The following is a 21,179-nucleotide window of genomic DNA, read 5'->3' as shown; positions in this document are numbered from 1 at the left end:
CAATTGGACACTGAATTAATCACATGTCTTTGGAAAACTTCTATAGGAGAGATCTCAGAAAAAGTTCATGTAAGATAATATTATCCTAGTAAAACCTCATTGCAGCATTTAAGATGGGTATAACCTTGGATGTGTGAATGAAATGTACTTTACAAGCTGGATATATACTGATGAGTAACCACTGACACTTAGTGCTTTCCAAATATAGTTGATTTCTATTTTAAGACTCTCTATATCAAACTATAAAACACCCATTCTAGTATCTATATTGGAAAAGAATAAAAACAACTTTTAGTTCAACTTTTTTTTAGATTTCAGATATTCTGATCTACAATATCAAGGAGAAAGTGAGGACTGCAGGTACTGGAGATTAGAGTCGAGAGTGTAGTGCTCGAAAAAGGGCTTATGTACGAAATGTCGATTCTCCTGCTCCTTGGATACTGCCTGATCTGCTGTGCTTTTCCAGCACTACACTCTCGACCCTACAAAATCAAGCTCAACATCATTTGATCTCAATAAAATATATTTTGTACAAATTTATATGAATTGGCTGCTGTTTACAGGAGTTAGCCACAACCTGTCTGAAAGCAGGTGCAACGTGAACAATGGAGAGCAGTAATTGTGTGCTGTCAAATGTGAGATGCATATTCTATTCTCAAAATGTTTTCTCATGAATTAAATGTATCAATTAGTTTATTGTAAAGTGTTTAACAGGACAGTTAAGAAAGGAGATCTTGTGATGCAATTGTGGCATGTCCAACTTAGGGCCAGAAGCTTTGTGTTTGACTCCCATATCAGGACTTGCTGATTATGGAAGATGTGTTCTTAACATCACCTCAGTAAGTTGATTTAATGACTAGTAAGTCCTTCCAACATAGCAGGTGCTGAAAGCAAGAGAGTTTTCTAGTTAGTCATACAGCAGAACTTTGCCAATAAACATGAACCAATCCTTCTAGAAACCTTTGATTTAATCTGTGGATAACTAAGAAAAGATAAAAGACAAATCAAATCTATATATTTTTTGATAGAAACTTACTGTTGTGAGTAATGATTCATGGTAAATACCAGGCAATAATATAACTGTTATTCATCTATCCATTTATTTCCTTGCATTTTTCTCCCTCAAAATGACTTGCTTCAGTTCTGAAAGCAAGACACCCTGTTTAAGAACCCTCCAAAATGGCCCTGATAAGCCAAGAAGCTGCTTTATTCTGGGCCTTCTTTAAGAATTATCAGTCAACCTCCCTCCAGGCAGAAGGTGTTGCTTGTGAAGTTCTCTAATAATAGGGTAATAACAAGCTCATAAAAACTTGTCACGACTCTACCAAACTTATCTGAATGGCATGCAGCTCATGGCTATATTAATTTAATGTCAAGGCCTAATTTATCCTGCCTCTATAGTTCACTTGTGGATAGGGCAGAAAGCATAAAATACTGGAGACAGGTTGTGGCTGAAACTTAGTTCAGAAATTCATACGAACAGAAATATGCAATTCTGAGAGTGTATTTTGCATTCCTGAAGAAATGATTTATTGTAGTCCTAATATTTTGTAATAGATCCTGGACACAATTTTCTAGCAATTAATTGAGGATTACCGTTCGATTAAATGTGCAGTAATTACAGTTGATCCTTTCAAGTGAATGCCCTTGGACAGCTGTTGTCAGCACAAAACGTAGTTAAAAACTGAGTAAAACCTTCAAGGTACAACTAAAGACTTATAAAAAAAATATTAACTTTTAAGGAAGGGAAATCAATGTTGTAATTTAGCTGCAGAATTGAAAACATGACCATTGTTTGTTAATGTACATTGTTAGCTCCATGCTATTCAGTACTGTGATATTGTGCATGGGTTAATTGAAACTTATATTTTCAAAAAAGATTTTAATAACTTCAAATGTAAATATGTTTTCTTGCAATGTCTTCCATTAACATTTTGGCTTGAATTTTCACTCCTAGGTCAGAAGCAGTATAGTGGCTCAGAGGTTAGCAGTGCCAGGGACCCAGGTTTGATTCCATCTTAGGGTGACTTCTGTGTCTGCATGTGTTTCATCATGGTGTTTTGGTTTCCTCCCACACTCCAATAATGTGGGATTAGGTGGATTGGCCATGCTAAATTGCATGTAGTCTCCAGGGATATGCAGGATAGGTGGATAACCTATGGTAATGCAGGGTTATAAGATAGGGATGTGAGTCTATGTGAGATGCCTGTCAGAAGGTTGGTATGGACTAGATGGGCTGAATCGCCTGCTTCCATGCTGTAGGGATTTTATTATTCTATGAAGTACAGAGTTGAAAGAATTCCCAGCTCTGCAAACTCAAACATGGGAAAACATGTCCAAAAGTTCCAATTTCTGTTTTCCTGGGGTGAGGCGGGAGTCAGAACCACAGACCATGGAAAGAGTTTGGGGACGGCCAGATGTGGAAGCAGAATGGAAAAAAAAAAGACAGCCTCGGTGTTTAGCACTTTCTTGCAGCTATGAGAAAATCAGTATAAAAATAAACATGGCCTCCTGCACTCTACCACTCACTTCCCCAACCAGGCTAAAAAATGTACCACTACACAACCACTATGGCTTCTTTCACACCCTATATGTCTCTCTATCCACCCTATGATGATGAGTATATGAAATGTAATTCTCCATATTTTGCAGACAACACCAAGCTGGGTGGGAGGATGAACTATAAGGAGAATGCAGAGATGTACAAGTTGACTGACTGGGGAAATGCAGTTGGAGTATAATGTGTGTAAATGTGAGGCTATCCACTTTGGCAGCTAAAACAGCAAAACAAATTATTTTCTGAATGGTGAGAAACTGGGAAAGGGGACATATAATGACCCCTAGGTATCCTCGCACACCAGTCACTGAAAATCAGCATGAGGGTGCATAAGCGATGAAGAAGACAACTGGTACATTGGTCTTCATCACAAGGGGATTTGAGTATAGAAGTAGGTATGTCTTGCTGCAATTGTACAGGGCCTTGGTGAGACTACACCTGGAGTATTATGTGTAGTTTTTGTCTCATCTGAAGAAGGATGTTCTGGCTATGGAAGGATTGCAATGAAAATTTACCAGATTCCAGGGATGGCAGGACTGATATATGAAGTGAGATTGGATTGGTTACAACGATATTCACTAGAGTTTAAAAGGGGAGAGCTCATAGAAATCTATAAAATTCTAACAAGACTAGACAGGGTAAACACAAGAATGTTCCTGATGACTGAGGAGTCCAGACCAGGGGTCAGTCTAAGGATAGAAATCGACCACTTAGGATTGAGATGAGGAGAAATTCCTTCATTGAGAGTGATGAGTCTGTGGAATTTTCTGTCACAGAACATTTTGGCCTCAGCCTGTTTGTTTTTGAGAAGAAGTTAGATATAGTTCTGAGGACTAAAAGGATCAAAGGGTTTGGAATAAAAGTGGGAACAGCATATTGTGTACAAAGATCAACCACAATCATATTAACTGTCCTTAAAGAAATAGCCCCAGGGAATCAGGTTGTCATATCCACATTTGCAAGAATATGCTAAGATCCTGCTTTCACTTTCAATAATGATTCAATGCAATTCACTGACACTTTATTCAATGATTCTTCAAAAACTCCTATAGTACCAAAGGTATTGATTTGAATTATATGCTGAGGTTTATCTATCATCTGATATGTATGACCTGGTTTACAGAACTGTACCACATTCCTATGAAGTCTTGGCTATGTAAATTATCTGCTTCTTTGCCTTGTTTTCTATGTGTTATTCCTATTGTCATAACAGTGGACTTTCACATGCTACTCACAATATCTCATTATGATACAATAAAGAATTGCAGAGGTTGGCAATACGAAACAAATAACACATATTGCTGGAGAAACTTACAAAGTTTTGCAGCATCTGTGGAGGGAAAACAGTTAATGTTTTGAGTCTGGTGATCCTTTTTCAGAACATTAACATTCACATCTGAACATTAACTGTTTTCTACCTACAGATGATGCTAGACCTGTTACATTTCTCCAACAATTTCGCCTTGTGCTAGCTGGGCAATACCACTTGTCCATTCTTCAACTGCAGGTCTGTGAGGTTGTCTCCACATATTCATTAACTCTGCTCTTATATAATAACACCACTCTGGAATTCTTTCAGCTAACTTACTTAAATCTGTATCTGCTTCCTGAACCTCAATTGACAAAAGCATTTCAAACACTTTTGAACTATCTTTATTCTTAAATAGAGTATTTAACTACCCTAACGTGCTTGAAATATCACTAACTTACGGTGATGGATTTTGTTTAGTCATTAGTCTGGTTATTTCTTTTATTTTGCAACTGTTGCACCTGTTTTCCCTCAATTGGACTTTCCGTGATTATGGGCAAAGCTGTAACTTTTGCTCCGGATCAATTATTTACTAGAATTAGATCCACTCTATCCACAAATAATTTCCTAACTAAAACAACTGCTACTAGTTCAGATAACAAGTGACACTCCAATTGGTCTTCATATCCTCTCTACCCATCCAATCTACCAATATTCTGGCTTTCACTGAATTCTCTTGATGGAGGATTTGGAATTCCTTCCAGTGTTTACATAGCTTCTGTGTGCCTTGATATAGTTATGAGCTTGGCTGCTTCCTCTGCAGAAAAGATTAGGTTATCATCCCCTTAGATAAAAGAAAGCCTTCATATTTCTCTCATCTACACCATATACTTCTGTTGCACTCATATCAAACCTGTTGTTGCAATTAAAATTACAATCCGATCCATGGAATTTTCTTTCAAATGTTTACTGATTATAACCACAAATAAGTCCTGTGGGTTTCCCTCATTCTGAAAGCACATGTCCCATCTTGTTACAACAGAAACCTCTTTGCTTCTGATGTTTGACCTCCATCTCTTTCCCTTCGGATCGGAGGGGGACATTCCCAGCTATCAATCTGGCTACTTGCATTTATCCTATTCCCCACATTTTCTATCTCTTTTGAATTTGAGGTGATGGAAAGAAGGTTCATTTTTCTGCAATAGCTCATCATTGTCAGTCATTACTGCTGATTGTCCAGCAGCCTCAATACTCTGGTCTTCAACATGGGTTCCTATTGTGGAAGGTAGAATGCTTTTAAATTCCTATAGGAAAATAATTTATCTAGGCACTTTATATGCAGTTTCAGCTTCATTAGAAGCAGAGTAGATTAACTCTGCTCATTACTTTAACTTTACCGCAACTTTTTTCTTGAACTTTGGAACTTTTGCCTATATGCCTCAGGCCCCAACTCACGTGCAGGTGATATAGTTTTTTTAAGTGTGAAATTCCAAGAAACCTTTGATAATGAAACCTAAAAGGCGTGTGCTTCAGATGTCAACTTACACTGTATTAGCAATGTTGAGTCCTCTTTTGCCACTTTTGTAGCTGCTTTATTAAGGGAAGAATGCCTCTGCATCCTTTCTCTTTTTTTGGAAAAAGTTTTCTATGCAAACTTAAACATTTCCTTACTAGGCTTCAAATTATGGCACAGATTTTCCTCACCAAAACCTGCATCAACATTTGATGTCTCCCTACCAACTGTAGCCTTTTAAGCTGATATCCATTTTCTGTGGCTTTCTCTTCTCCATTTGCAAATTTACATTTCCTGTATTTTTAATTACCATTTCCTTAAGTTGATTTTTCCTTTTCTTATCTTCTGCTCTTTTTCTGTCTTATTAGTTTATTCATTCTCTGCCCATGCTCAAGCTGCTTTAACTTTAATTGAATATCACCTGATTCTGATGCTTTGATGGATACCTGGTCACTCTTGTATTTATTCTAACTCCAAGTGTTGGGTGTGACAATGTAAATGTCAAACTTTAACAATAGTCCATGGATTGAAAAAAAAATCAACAAAGATACTGTTACACATTGAAAAAAGAATCAACAATAATTCTTTCTGGAATAAACTGTTTCTTGAGATGAAAGGGACAAGGAGAAACTGTTATAAAGGAATTAAAAACACCATGTGAATTAACCATCTCCAGGAACAAACATGAAAAACAAGCTGTTTCCAGGACGAGAGAAGAAAACTATTGCTTGATAACACGCTGCTTTGAGACAAATGGGCAATTACTTCTGCAGGCAGGCTTAATATTCTATAAAAGGGGTTAATTGCAGGAGAAGCTGTATTTTAAACAGACAGCTAATGCTGAATGTAACAAGGAATAGAGGAGTTACTTCCAATAAGAAGGCAAGCTACAGAATTGAGGTCTCCAGAAGTATGATCAATTTGGGAATGAAAGAATCAATTGAATCATGAATGTCACTCTACAAACATGGAAGAGAGAAAATTGCATAATAATCCAGCATTGGAACAATTCAGGGACAGCATTTCAGCCAGTAACTTTGCATCAGGACCGAATCCTAGAGACTTCCAAAGACATCGCTGGTTGGAATTCTTGCCAGATTCTACCATTCATTGGGTGATAACTAGATTAAGATGTGAGACTTTAACTTGCTTACTTGACGAGTCTTATTTTGGCTGCACTAAAGTATAAAGCATTGTTTCACTACCTGTTTGTGTGAATTTTTTAAAAGTAGTTGAATTAAAAAGTAGCTCGTGGTAATTTATCCACAACTATGCTAGTGCTTCAATTGCCTCTGCCATTCTAGCTCTGCAAGGCAACGTTACCTTCAGTTTACCCATCACTTAAATCAACCTGGCTTTGAAAGTTTTCCACTGTTCTTTTACAGATTAGATTCCCTACAGTGTGGTAACAGGCCCTTTGGCCTAACCAACCCTCTGAAGAGTAACACACCCAGACCCATTTCCCCCTGACTAATGCACCTAACACTATGGGCAATTTAGCATGGCCAATTCACCTGACTTGTACATCTTTGGACTGAGCACCCGGAGGAAACCCACACAGACACGGGGAAAATGTGCAAACTCCAGACAGTCGCCCGAGGGTGGAATCGATCCTGGTGCTGTGAGGCAGTAGTGCTAACCACTGAGCCAAGCCACCCGGTTCTGTTCAGACTGCCAGGGACAACCCTACCACTGGCGGGAAGCTCTTAGTCATCTCCCACGTCTTTGTCTCAAAAGGTAGTACAGAATTTGGCATTTACCCTCACCTGTACCATTTACTAAATAAAACAACGAAATCCTTATTGCCTCTGCTTCTGTTTTGTAATAATCACAGGCAAGCCCCTAAACTTTGTTATTCCTTACTGGGTAACACACTGGAAATCAAGCCCCACCCTTCATGGTATTATCAATCAGGTGTAAGATTTTGAAAAGTACACAGAATTCCACAATTTTCCTATATTTTAAACCTAAGTTCACAGAAAGCATAGACCAGGTTTCTTTACTTAACAATAATATTTATTCATTATAAATAAATTCCATCTATGGCTAAACAGTTAATAATAACCACCACCACAACACTATTAGTTAAAACTCCAATATACTTTTAAATTCCCCCCAATTATGTGCACACAGTTGAAATGTGTGGAATGAAACAGGAAGATAAACATCCCTGTCCACAAAGTTTGCTAACAGAATGCTGTTTCTTGATCTTCCTTCTCCAAGTGCCTTTACTTTTTAGCAGGTGGCATAAGGTGACTTATTCACACGCAAATGTCTCTAAGTTATTAGTTAAAAGACACAGCTTATAGCAATGAGGAGAAATAAATTGGATATATTCAGGCTGGAGGTACTTTCTACTGTAGAGCTAAACAATTTCTTCCCTTCCAGAGGTTTGAATGGCCTCTTCCCCAAACTTTTACACTTCCATGCTGTTCCATCAGGTGGGAGCCTCTCACAGTCATTGGGAGGCAGAAGACTTTAGTCATTGATAACTGCTCACCATTTGACAGGTACTTGTGCCAGCCAAATTTCCATTTGTACCCAGACTCTTGGCTTCAGCTCATTTGTAACTCGGGCTTTTTCCACTGCAGGAACCAACAGCTGTGTCAACAGTACTTGGAATGAGTACAAGGTACCTTGCTTTTAAAAAGTATATGAATTCTTGGCATTTCATAGAAATCCCAGTGTGGAAGCAGGCCATTTGACCCATCGAGTCCACACCAACCCTCCGTAGAGCATTCTTCCAGGACACTAATGTTTCACTATAACCCTGAGTTCCCATGGCTAATCAACCTGGCCTGCACATCCTTGGATTCTATGGGTAATTTAGTATAAACAATATATATAATCTGCACATATTTGGACTGTGGGAGGAAACCCACCCAGGCCCAGGGAGAATGTGCAAACTCCACACAGACGGTCACCCAAGGGTGAAATCAAACCCAGGTCCCTGGCGCCCTGAAGCAACAATGCTAACCACCATGCCACTGTATTCTTTTCCTATTTCAGCCCAAGATCAAATCCATAAAAAAGAAAACAAATACCATATTTACACCATATCCTCCCATCTTCTCTTAACTACTGATCACCCTATGTTAACTCAAGCTGACTCTTTACCCCAACCCTTCCCTTTTTCTGTACAATAACTCACACCAACCTAACCATTATCATTCCTTTGGCAGGACTCAGGACTCATACTAAAAATAAATTAAAAAATGTGAGAATCTATTGATGAATTTACAGAAGTTTGCTGAAAAATGAGACCTGAGAGTGCAAGTTCATAGTTCCTTGAAAATGGAGTCAGAGGTAGGTAGGATAGTAAAAAAGGCATTTGGTTTAGAGTCATAGAGTTGAACAGAATGGAAACAGACCCTTCGGTCCAACTCGTCCATGCCGACCGGAGATCCTAAATTAATCTAGTCTCATTTGCCAGCTTTTGACACATATCCCTCCTATTCATATACCCATCCAGATGTCTTTTAAATGTTGTTATTGTATCAGCCTCTACCATTTCCTCTGGCAGCTCATTCCATGCACGCATCATCCTCTGTGTGAAAAGGTTGCCTCTTAGGTTCCTTCTAAATCTTTTCCTTCTCAACTTAAACCTATGCCTCCTAGTTTTGGACTTCTCTACCCTGGAAAAAAGACCTTATCCATGCCCCTCATGATTTTATAAACCTCTATAAAGTCACCCCTCAGTCTCCAACGATCCAGGGAAAATAACCCCAGCTTATTCAGCCTCTCCCGATAGTTCAAACACTCCAACATCCTTGCAAATTTTTTTCTGCACCCCTTCAAGTTTAACTATTTGCGACTTTGATAATGTAATGGTTAGTATCCCCACCTGTCATGAGGGAGACCAGGATTTAATTCTCTGCCAGGAAGAGCGTGAGCGTTTGATGGTGGCACATTGGTTAGCACTGCTGCCTCATAGCACCAGGAACCCGGGTTCAATTCCAGCCTTGGAGCTCCTAGAAAGTGGAATCGCAAGTAGATAGGATAGTGAAGAAGGCATTTGGTATGCTTACCTTTATTGGTCAGAGTACGGAGTTCAGGAGTTGAGAGGCCATGTTGCAGCTATACAGGACATTATTTAGGCCACTGTTGGAACTCTGCATGCAATTCTGGTCTCCTTCCTATCGGAAAGATGTTGTGAAACTTGAAAGGGTTCAGAAAAGATATACAAGGATGTTGCCACGGTTGGAGGATTTTTGAGCTATACGGAGAGGCTGAACAGGCTGGGGCTGTTTTCCCTAAAGCGTTGGAGGCGGAGGGGTGACCTTAGAGGTTTCCTAAATTGTGAGGGGCATGGATAGAATAAGTAGGAAAAGTCTTTTCCCTGGGGTGGGGGAGTCCAGAACTAGAGGGCATAGGGTTAGGGTGAGAGGGAAAAGATATAAAAGAGACCTAAGGGGCAACCTCTTCACGTAGAGGGTAGTACCTGTATGGAATGAGCTGCCAGAGGAAGTGGCGGAGGCTCGTACAATTGCAACATTTAAAAAGGCATTTGGATAGGTATATGAATAGGAAGGGTTTGGAGGGATATGGACAGGGTGCTGGCAGGTGTGACTAGATTGGGTTGGGATATCTGGTCGGCATGGACGGGTTGGACCAAAGGGTCTGTTTCCATGCTGTGCAATTCTACGACTCTTATGACTGTGTGGAGCTTCTACATTCTCCCTGTGTGTCTGTGGGTTTCTTCCAGGTTCCTCCCACCATCCAAAGATGTGCAGGTTAGGTTGGTTAGCTATGCTAAATTGCTCCTAGTGTTCAGGGATATGTAGGTTAAATGCATTAGTCAGGGGTAAATGTAGGATAATAGGGTAGGGGATTGGGTCTGGATTGGTTACTCTTCAGAGGATCAATGTGGACCTGTTGAGCCGAAGGAGCTGTTTGAAAACTGCAGAGATTCTATGATTCTACATCTTTCTTATGTCAGGGAGACCAGAATTGAATGCAGTACTTCAAAAGTGGCCTAACCATCGACCTGTATGGTTGCAACTTGATAAATACTGAGGTGTCCTTGTATCGTGACATCATAATCCTGAAACAGCCAACGATGTCACCCATCAGCAATCAAAGCTCCAGGGAAAATAGCCCCAGCCTATTCAGCCTCTCCTTATAGCTCAAATTCTCCAATCCCAGCAACATCCTTGCAAATCTTTTCTGAACCCTTTCAAGTTTAACAACATCTTTCTTATGGCGGGACGACCAGAATTGAATGAAAGATTCCAAAAATGGCCTAACCAATGTCCACAACGACCCAGAACAGTTACAACAGTGTTCAGACCACAAGAATATAGATTAAGACCACCACTACATTGTCTTGTCTGCTCTCCACAGTACGGTGGAATGGTAATATATTCTGACCCTCTTCCAGCCCCAACCTCTATAATTGAAATGCTTTTATTGGTCAGTGCATTGAGTAGAAGAGTTAGGAGGTCATGTTGCAGCTGTACAGGCCATTGATTGCAATGCAATTCTAGTCTTCCTGCTTTAGGATGTTGTGAAACTTGAAAAGGTTTCAGAAAAGATTTACAAGGATGTTGCCAGGTTTGGAATGTTTGTGCTATAGGGAGAGGCAAATTAGACTGGGGCTGTTTTCCCTGGAGTGTCGGGAGATTGAGGGGTGACCGTATAGAGGTTTATAAAATCATGACGTGCACAGATAGGGTAAATAGATAAAAATTTTTTCCTGGGGTGGGGTAGTCCAAAACTAGAGGGCTTAGGTTCAAGGTGAGAGGGGAAAGATTTAAAAGGCACTTAAGGGGCAACTTCTTCCTGCAGAGGGTACTGCATGTATGGAAGAAACTGCTTGAGGAAGTGATGGAGGCTGGTACGATTACAACACTGAAAAGGCATCTGGATGGCGATAAGAATAGGAAGGTTTTAGAGGGATATGAGACAAATGGATATCTGGTCAACATGGATGAATTGGATCTAAGATAGTGTTTCCATGTTGTATATCAATATAACACTCTATGACTCTAAGATTCATTCTAAACAAAAAGGTTCAATACTTTTTAACTTCCTTTACTCTCTTATGAAAACAAGCACCTGTGTTCATAGTTCCACTTAAAAGCCTTTTGGACCTTCAAATACTATTGAATTGACAAACACCCCAATGAAATAAGCTGTGGAAATCAATTGCAGCACCAATCCTGCAATGATAACCCTGATGACTTACAACCATACTCAAATTACCTCTACTTCCCCCAAAGGACTCTGACAGCTTTTGATCTTCTCTATCAGGTTGAAAGCACAAGTCATATTTTGGACATCCTACTAGCAAAAATCATGTTTGAATCAGACATGTTTAACATTTGTAGTCCCCTTCATGAATGGTAAGACGAGAAAATTGAAACCCAGTCATCAGCAAAATGGCAGGGATTAATTCAGGGGCAGAACTGGAGATTAGTGCTTTTGTTTTATTAAGTTGGAGATTCTCTTGGCACAAAACAAGGGCATTTATGTTAACCATCTAAATATGAAGTTTAGTTCATGGTGCAACATTAAAACTGTTAAAAATACATTAGGAATTTCAACACATTTCATAGAAGAGTTCAAGAAAATACAAACTTTGGGTTGATTTACAATCAACAGTCCTATCCTTGTTCAAAATAAACAATTTTTCTTTTTACTTCCATCTCTTTGCTGAATTTCATCATCTGTTCTGGTAGTTTCTACCTGCATTTTGACTGTCAATTTTCCTATTGAACCTCCAGTTACAAGTGAGCAATATGTTGCTAGACTTGGTAAACATAATACACCACAAAATTATTTTTCAGATTACCAGCTAAAGTAACAATACAATAAAACTTCTTACTAATCTGCAAATATTTAAATATATTTCTAAATAGAGGTGGTTCTATGACTGCACGCGAATACAGAATAGTGTGTTTCCAAGGTTGAAATGTTTCTGAACAGTTGTAAAACACCCTGCTGGGGGAGGGTACACAACCAGCAATCATGGCGCATACTGGCACAAATGGCAGGCAGAAAGACAGAATCTACTTGACTCGAGCTAAACAAAAAAAAACTGTATAATTGTTTTATAAAGGTTATAATGGGCTTCTCAAGATATCTGACCAGAGACTATGATAGCAGTAGTGTAAAAAGCAGAAGTGGCAAGAGATCCAAGTGTGTTCAGGAAAATGTCCTACTGTTCTACCCTTCTTGTTTAATGAGAAAGCAGGCATTGCTCGACCTGGTTCTTCAGAATGGCGTTACTAATTTCCATTGTATTATAATGACTTAGATGGTCAATGGAATAGGACAAAGAATTACCTGGAGTAAGAATAATTAACTAGAGGAAAGCCAAACTGAGCGGAGTCCTGATTTGGAAATGCTGGTGTTGGACTGGGGTGTACAAAATTAAACATCACAACACCAAGTTATAGTCCAACAGGTTTAATTGGAAGCACTAGCTTTCGGAGTGTCACTCCTTCATCAGGTAAAGAAGGAGCGGCGCTCCGAAAGCCAGTGCTTCCAATTAAACCTGTTGGACTATAACCTGGTGTTGTGTGATTTTAAACTGAGAGGAGTAAGACTGCATTAGAGCCAGATAATTGGATTCAAAAGCAGGCAAAATGAGGACCTGAACAAATAGGCTATTCTCAAAGAAGAAATTGTTAGAACACAGGCTGTACACCCTCCCCCCGGCAGGGTGCTTTGCATCTGTTCAGCAACATTTTAACCTTGACAACACACTATTCTGGATTCATGTGCAGTCACAGAAACACCTCTGTATTTAGAAATACATTCAATTATTTGCAGATTAGTAAGAGGTTTTATTATATTGTTACTTTCACTGGTAATCTGGAAAATAATTTTGTGATGTATTATGTTCACCATGTCTGGCAACATATTTTGAGACGATTGCTCACTTGTAACAGGAGGTTCAATAGAAAGATTGACAGTCAAAATGCAGGTAGTAGAAACTACCAGAACAGAATATATATTCTGATGAAATTCAGCAAAAATCAGATAGGGAAAACAAATCTAGAGCTTGTTGGATTATGAAAAAGATTAAGTTAAGATAGAAGAAAAAAATTATGCTTATGACAAGTGTTGTTAGGTAGATAATGCAATGGACAACCAGGCTGAAAACCCAAGTAGAAATATTGAAATATTCAGAGGGGATTGTAAAAGCAAACATCAGAAGCAAAGACAAGAAATTGGCAGCCAGCATAAAAGGGCATCATAAAGATTTTGATATGCATATAAAAATAGTACGTTTTAGGAATGATAGCACTTAGAGACAATAAAAAAAGGGATATACATCTAAAAGGAGGGGGCATTGATAGGCCTTACCTGCCTTGACCAACGAACAGATGCGATCCTCTTCACTATCACAATAAAAAAAGGGAGTTAATTCAGTCAACAGATTTAATTAAAATAAAAAATAGGATCAGCAGTAGAAATTCAGCAGATCTGTTAGCAAACATGGAGAGTGTTTCTTCACACTTGAAACATTAATTGCTTCACTCTCTGCAGATGTTGCAAGATCTGCTGAGTTTTTTCAGCATCTTCTATTTTTATAAAGATTTAAAATGTGTGGGGTGGTGGTATTGGATAGGCTGACCATATTTCAAGTTTTTGAGGCACTTGGACTGGATGAGATGCATTGAGAGTCGAAAGTGAACATTTGGAGGCAAAATGTAATTGTTATTTTCAATCTAACTTAAGCTCTCAGAGGACTGGATAGTTGCAAATGTTATTCCCTTGCTTAAAAACAAAAATATAAAGATAAGCACAGCAACTACAAGGCCAGTCAGTTTAATTATGATGGTGGGGAAATTTCTAAATATAACGTGGGCCAAAATTAAGAGTTTGGACAAATACTGCTAATTAGTTCCTCAAGGGAAAACCATGTTTTTAGAAGAGATAAGAGATAAATGTTAATGAGGGCAATGTTTTGATGCAGGACAACTTAAAAAAAAAATTAATATGGTGTTACACAACAAACTTGTGGACTAAGTTATAGCTCATGAAATAAAAAGCTTCAATAGAAACACAGATATAAAATTGCCTGAGTAATAGGAAACAGCAGTAGTTAATGGACTTTCCTTCTCTCCAGTGTAGAGGATTATTTGTTGCGGAAGCCCCAAGGGGGCACTGTTTCAAAACTAGCTCTTCCTACAGAGTCACAGATGAACAGAAATACAACATTAGGTCCAACTCATCCTAAATTAATCTAGCCCCATTTGCCAGTATTTGGCCCATATCCCTCTACACCCTTCCTATTCTGTCTGAAAAACTACAGGTGTGAATAACATCCAGTCAACATCTAATGCAACATATTCAAAGAACCACATAGTGCCTCAACACATTAATTTGAAGCCAAACAATTGGCATATTTATTCAAACATGATGCATTTTTACATTGTTATAGTGCAGCTGTCACAAATGGTGAACATACATTTCAGAGGAGGGAATTGCAAAGTTTTTTTTTCCCCAGAATTTGGTGATCAATGAAGTCACCTTCTTAAAATACAGCATTTGGACATCAAACCTAAACACAAGAATAATGGAATTTTTACACATCATACAGAATACATTGAATGTTAACTTTCTAGAAGATCCCTCCAGATTTATAAATTAATTATTTTTAAACAGTAAAGTTAATTAAATACATTTATTATGCTTATAGAATCAGACTCCTTTTAAATTACAACCAATAATTTTCCTGGGCCTAATTTCCATACTTTTATTTGCTCTGTTGAAATAAAAAGTGACAATGTTATTATTTGAGTTCTGACCAGCTGAGTAGATATGTGGGAGCAGAATTAACAGGATTGATGCTTCATCTTTGGGTTTATTACCATATCTTTAGTAACAATAATATAGCATAATCTACCTGAGTAAATTTATTTTATTCATCAACATCAAGACATCAGTACAGTGTTTGATTTTTCTTCAAGTTAGAAACTGACAGACATGAAGATAACATTTATTTAGGTGAGGCTTTTTTTTAAAAAAAAGAGGTCCACAAGTTATCAAAAATAAATTGTTGTGACTGAAAGATTTCAATTAGTTCAGAATTTATCTATAAATCAAATTGTAAAATGCTAGAAAACGTTTTTCAATTTTGTTGCTTCTTTATCTGCTGCCCAAGTTGATCACAATTTGCAGATTTTCTGTTCAATTCTTTTATTTGTGCATATTCTGGTGATTGTCATTTCATAGAATGACGACCCCAATCCCATGATGCAACTCAATTTTTAAGAATGAGGTGGAAATCCATTAAATTTTAAACTTATTCAGGAGATATTTTGGCCAATTATAAATTTCTGTCACAAGGATACTTCCTAAATTACAATACTAAATAATCTATACTAATGGCATTTCTATAAATATATAACTCATTAGTTCTTGTCTACATTTAAAAAATAATCATATCAATTTTCACATGTTGCAGTTAACATTAGAAAGGAAAAAGTTACAATGATCAATTTTATTAAACTTGCCCAAAACTTGCAAATTGCACTTCAAGTATAACATTAATCCAAAATGGATATCATTTGCACTACTCATGAAATGTTGATTAGATATCTCTGATGTAGTTTCAATTCCATCTTATTTTGTAAGACATATAGAGTGCACTTAAATTTTGCAAGTCTTCCACTTCAGAGCCAAAACAGGTTTTTAAAAATTTTATTTTAAAATTACACAATTGGGGAAGGATATCTTGAGTTTTACTGAAAGCGTATAACAGGAAAGATTTTGTAAAGAAAATTGTGTGTAACTTCCAGAATTGCGGTAGAACTAATTCACAACTATCAAAAAAGTGAGACCATTGAATTTTACTATCAGTTGCAACCAATTAATTTTTAAATGGATTGCATAAGCATACAAAAATGAAGTGAACTCAATCCAGAAATATGGCCCTTGGAAATGTTAGAATTTACTTTAGAAAAATAACAAAGAAAGGTGTTCCACCAAGGTTAAGGTATTCAAGGCATCTAGGAGCTAGCACATACATTAAGTGTCAATAAAAATCATATAGGTCAATCAGACCTAGTGAGCAACTCAATTTAGGATTCCACCACAAATTTAACCTTAGGTACTGAATGCTAGTACAATGGGTGCTTCTGTGCACCTTCTACAGGACTAAAGACATGTAACTATACATTTGCAAGGGACCAGCCCTGCAATTGGTTCACAGAACCAACAATTCTACATCATTGTTAATTTTATAAATGGTACCCTGTTGACTCTTAGTCTAGACAAAAAGATACTTATGGCTTTCAGTAATTTAAAAAAAAGGTCTACTTTGTGCAGCATGCTCTGAAATCAGTCTTGGTAATCCAGTGATTCAACTAAAACTTGGGGGCAGTGCAAAACCATTGGAAGCACTAAAAGGTTTCTAACTTGATACTTGGCAAAGTGTAACCTTTTTATTTAACCTAACTGATTTTTAAGGTGGAAAATACCTGTCTTTAAGGATCTCTATGCAACATAAATGGTTCTCTGCAACTTAAATTGGCCACAAAATAAACAGGGGAGAAAAAAGAAAACACAACCCTGAGCATTTGGGATTTTACCGTCCCAAATTTTACTTCATATTAAAGATTCCCAGCAGAAGGACAAATTATTGAGATGAACAATACTAAATTAACTCCTGAAATGATATGGTTGATAAAAAGTGGGGGTGATCCAAGGGAAAACACACATCCAGAATGAAACATATTTGGGTTCTCCCCACGTTCTATGCTAATGGCGAAACCATACCCTGCTGGGTCAAGCTGAGTCTCTAATTCATTTTCATTTATGAAATAGTTCTCTTTCCCTCCTCTCCTGAAATAACGGATTTCTCAACTGACCATTGTACAGTCCAGCCTACTTGTAGGGTACTTGGCCCTGGAGACAGATATGATCCTACATAGCTGACTAAGTCTTGCCACTTCAAGGTATCAAGGATGCTTTTAAGTAACTGGGCCAAGCATTCAGGTTTTTGCTGCTGATGCTCAATGCTTAATTATTGCACATGTCCAGTGATCCAAACTTTGGCTTTAGATTAGAGTCACTTGGATTTCAAAAATTAAGGCAAAAATCCTAACTTCAGATACTTTACTTCCCTGGTCTAAACTACCAGAACATCATCTGTGCAATTTTAGATGAACATGAAGTAAAATTACTGAAATTTATGCTTGGTTATATGCTTTGAAATTCAAACCAAATGATCAGGGGTGAATAGGTACAAAGGCCAAGAGGTACTGTCACTCCCAGCCCATTTCAGTAACATTTTCTGAAGGAGAACCCAGATATTATAGTAAAATGAAAATGCAGAATCATTTAGCAAACATGCAAAGTTACATAATTCATTACCTGTGGGAAGGAGATGAGGCAAATAAAAACACTCCTTTCTAGGGAAGTTTAAAAAAAATCTATTCTGGAAAAGAAACCAAATCAAAATTAGCTTAAAAAAAACAAAAGCCTCGAACTTTTAACTTGTCTGTATTTAGATCTTCTTCCATCCCTTTGTTTTAAGACGATTCATAGAGCTGTACGGAAATCCAGCGACTACCAAATCAAAACCAACTTGAATAGTCTGAGCCAATGAGGTTGCACATTCAATTTTGGGAAGTATCACCACAGAGTTTTGCCCTCATCCATCATGGAAAAGTCCAGTTACAATTGTTGTGACAAATAGTTGCAGCACCCCTGACCTATTAAAACTAAGGGCTCTGAAGAGAGATAAGGTGTCCCATCCTGTTGAAGATTTCCCAAGTTAGCACTGACTTCAGATCGAATCTGAAGCCTTCAAGTTGCCTTATCCTGGTAGACCTAGAATTCAATGAGAAAGCAATGTCTGGTGTTTTTCACTGGGATAAAGGAAACTGAATTTAATAATGCAAATACAGGGAACTGACCCAAATGCCAGGATAAAAGAATTGGAGATCAAGGTTAGGGACAATATAAAAATGACAGAGATAGAATTCTGTCTCCCATAATTCTTACCCAATGCAGTTGTGCACATGTAAGCTTCACACTAGATTTTCATGACACAGTTATGAAGGCAAGTGCAATGTTAGCATTCACTTTAAGCAGGCCAGAATACAATAGCAGAGATATATTGGAGAGGCTGTATGAGACTTTTTTCAGAACATATTTGGAGTAATTAGATTCTTGGACTCCTTATCGAAGCAAGGGCAAGGTGGCCTTCAAGGGGCTCTAGAGAAAGCTTACAAGGGTGACCCCAAGGATGGAGGATTTGTCATATGGTGAAGGTTGTGAACTCTGGGTCTGTACTGGATTGGAGTTTAGAAGGATAAGGGTATCCGATTGAAGCTTACAGAATACAGAGGGGTCTGAATAGAGTGGATATGGAGAAGATGTTCGCACTCATAGGAAAGACTAGGATCAAAGGGCACAGCTTCAGAGTGAAGGGGTGACCCTTTACAACTGTGATGAGGATGAATGTCTTCAGGCAGAGAGTGGTTAATCTGTGTAACTGTATAATCTGTGAAATTGTGTAGTAATCTGCAATTTCTGCACAGCACTGTGGCATCCAAGTCATTGGGTGTGTTCAAGACAGAGATAGGTTCTTGATTAGCAACAGGATCAAGAGTTATGGGGAGAAGGCAGAAGAATGGGGTTGAGAAACATATTGGCTATGATTGAATGGCAGATCTGACTTGATGGGGTGAATGACTGAATTCTATTCCTATTCCTTAAGGTTTAAGTGCAAGATTGCTTCATGGATGTCATCCATCATTTCTTGCGCAAGTGGAGCTGCATTCAAACTATGGAGCTGAGTTCTGAAATATATTCCCTGTTTTACTTGGCATATGCAAAGCCATTTTGCAATTTATATTATTACAAATGCAATTCTGTAAATTGATCTGCAATGGGGTGGGGTGGGGTGGGGGTGGGGGGGGGGGGGGGTTTGGTGCACTACTTTTGAAAGAAGTTGACAAAAAAAATCAAAGAATAAATTCACAAGGCCGTCCTTTTTTTTTGTTTAGAACTTCTTCTGCTCAGGTCACACCAACAAAATTCCAAATGTTCATATACATAGCTGGTAATTAGAAGACAGCACTTCTGCCAAGACACAGAACAAAAGACGGAGAAATATCCAGCATTGCTTTACAGCATCAAATCAGTTCCATGCAAGTGACAATTTAGTACTCAATTATATGGCAATTAAGCTTCTGTTTGTCCAATTTTCTTGAAGTTTTAATACAGTGCAATATGTGGCTATGTCAGTGCCAAAAAGAGAAGAAAATCTAGGAGTCAGTACACCAAGATAGCATCTCTTGTTCCCCAACATAAGGCTTTTGCAAGAATAGGAGAGACAGAACGAAACAGCAATTGTAAAACAAGACAAATATGCAGCTAACTAATTACCAGGGTTCTCAATGGACGATGATCTGATTTAATTGTAACGAGTAAATATATAAATTCAGCAGTATAAATTATTTAGAACAAATAGAAGCTTTCAATACAATATTTTTAAAGTAACATTTTAACAAAAGAGTTTTTGGAAAATTATTTAACCCATTCACTAGTGGATTTCTGTAGCCAACCTTAAGTTACTGACATACAGGGTATTCAAATCATTGCTCCATAAATAATTGAGCATTAAATGTTCTAAAGATGCCAACATAAGCACAGATCTTCTTTCTACTCTGTATTCTCTGAAGCACTCCCAAGAAAGTAAATGTTATATTTTGGTGCAAAAAAAAATTCAAAGAATCAATGCACTTTTAGAAAAGGGAGTTACCTTTTGGATAGGTAGGCTATCTTGCATGAAATAGGAAATTGGAAATTAAAAACTTCATCTCCTCAGTACACGTTCTTCTTCAATGGAAGTCATAATTTGTCCATTTATAATATAACATTTTCCTCATTTATTCTAATCACTTTATATTTCTTCAAAGTTTGAAATGTTGCCCAAAGCATCAGTGCGTCTGTTCACATTGGTTCCCGAAGTCCCCAAATTCTGTCTGCAATTACGGTCCAACAACTTTCATGTTTTCTTCAGTGTCCATTTCCCAAGACTTCCTCTATTTAACATAATGATGCAGCAATGCTGCTGTAAACAGTTGACAGCATCCAACTTGGTTTATCCTAGAAAAGGACTTTGCCTCAGAATGAAATTTATTCTTAACTGATTGTGCAACTACAGTTGAAGATGCTGCTGCTCAGGGCAGAAAACATTATGCCGGTCATCATTATGCTGGTGCTAGGGCATTTGAAGTGCTACCTGAAAGAAAAATGATGTTTTTTTAAAAAACTCTAATACAAACAGACCTTTAATGTGAACTTTACACATCTCAACAGATCCTCGTGTTTTCTAACAATTTAGGTAAGTACACACTAATTGTTTCAAATTTGTCAAAAACAGCCACAGATGGCTCACATAAGTCTTACTCATCCATCACTCCATTCTCATGGACTGATATTGGCATCTTATGCTCTATAGCACGTTAAAAAGTATTTCCTGTCATCAAATACATCTATGACTTTGCTCATTCTATCGCTCCAACATAGTCCAGAATTACATTTGCCTAACTTCTCAGACTTAGGCCTTTATGTATTCCCCGTTTACTTTATTGAACTTTAACTGCCTATTAGCAAATTTTGAGAAGATTTGTGCCTCAGGTTGAGGGTCTGGATCCTTCCAGCTCAGTGAACAAACCTACATCCAGACCTTTAACTACCATGTTCTATCTGAAAAACACCATTCAAATTCATTTCCAATGCCATTTCTTACTCTAAAAACATCCTCATTTTTATTTCTCCTTCAAGTTTCCTTATCCATTCAAACTCTCATTATGGCTCAATCCATTTTCTGTTTTATTCAATTTATTGCTTCTCCACCTTTTCATTGCAAGCATGTTGGAAAATATTCC

General features: G+C 37.8%; 1 protein-coding gene across 2 annotated transcripts in view; it reads right to left on the bottom strand.

Annotated features, from left to right (window-relative positions):
* Positions 1 to 14,679: 14,679 nt before the first annotated feature.
* The window catches only part of bod1 (biorientation of chromosomes in cell division 1), a 38,972-nt gene continuing 32,472 nt past the window's right edge, over positions 14,680 to 21,179 (bottom strand). For both annotated transcript variants that reach the window (XM_060837088.1, XM_060837087.1), the window contains exon 4: positions 14,680 to 20,530. Coding sequence is in view for 1 of the 2 variants with exons in the window: in XM_060837087.1 (XP_060693070.1) it covers positions 20,499 to 20,530 (32 nt within the window). In the remaining variant the exon portion in view is untranslated. The remainder of the gene's footprint in view (positions 20,531 to 21,179) is intronic.

Source organism: Hemiscyllium ocellatum, chromosome 16 (assembly GCF_020745735.1).
Source record: "Hemiscyllium ocellatum isolate sHemOce1 chromosome 16, sHemOce1.pat.X.cur, whole genome shotgun sequence".
Taxonomy (NCBI): domain Eukaryota; kingdom Metazoa; phylum Chordata; class Chondrichthyes; order Orectolobiformes; family Hemiscylliidae; genus Hemiscyllium; species Hemiscyllium ocellatum.
Note: the sequence above shows the minus strand (reverse complement) of the source record. Positions and strands in the feature narration are given on the sequence as shown.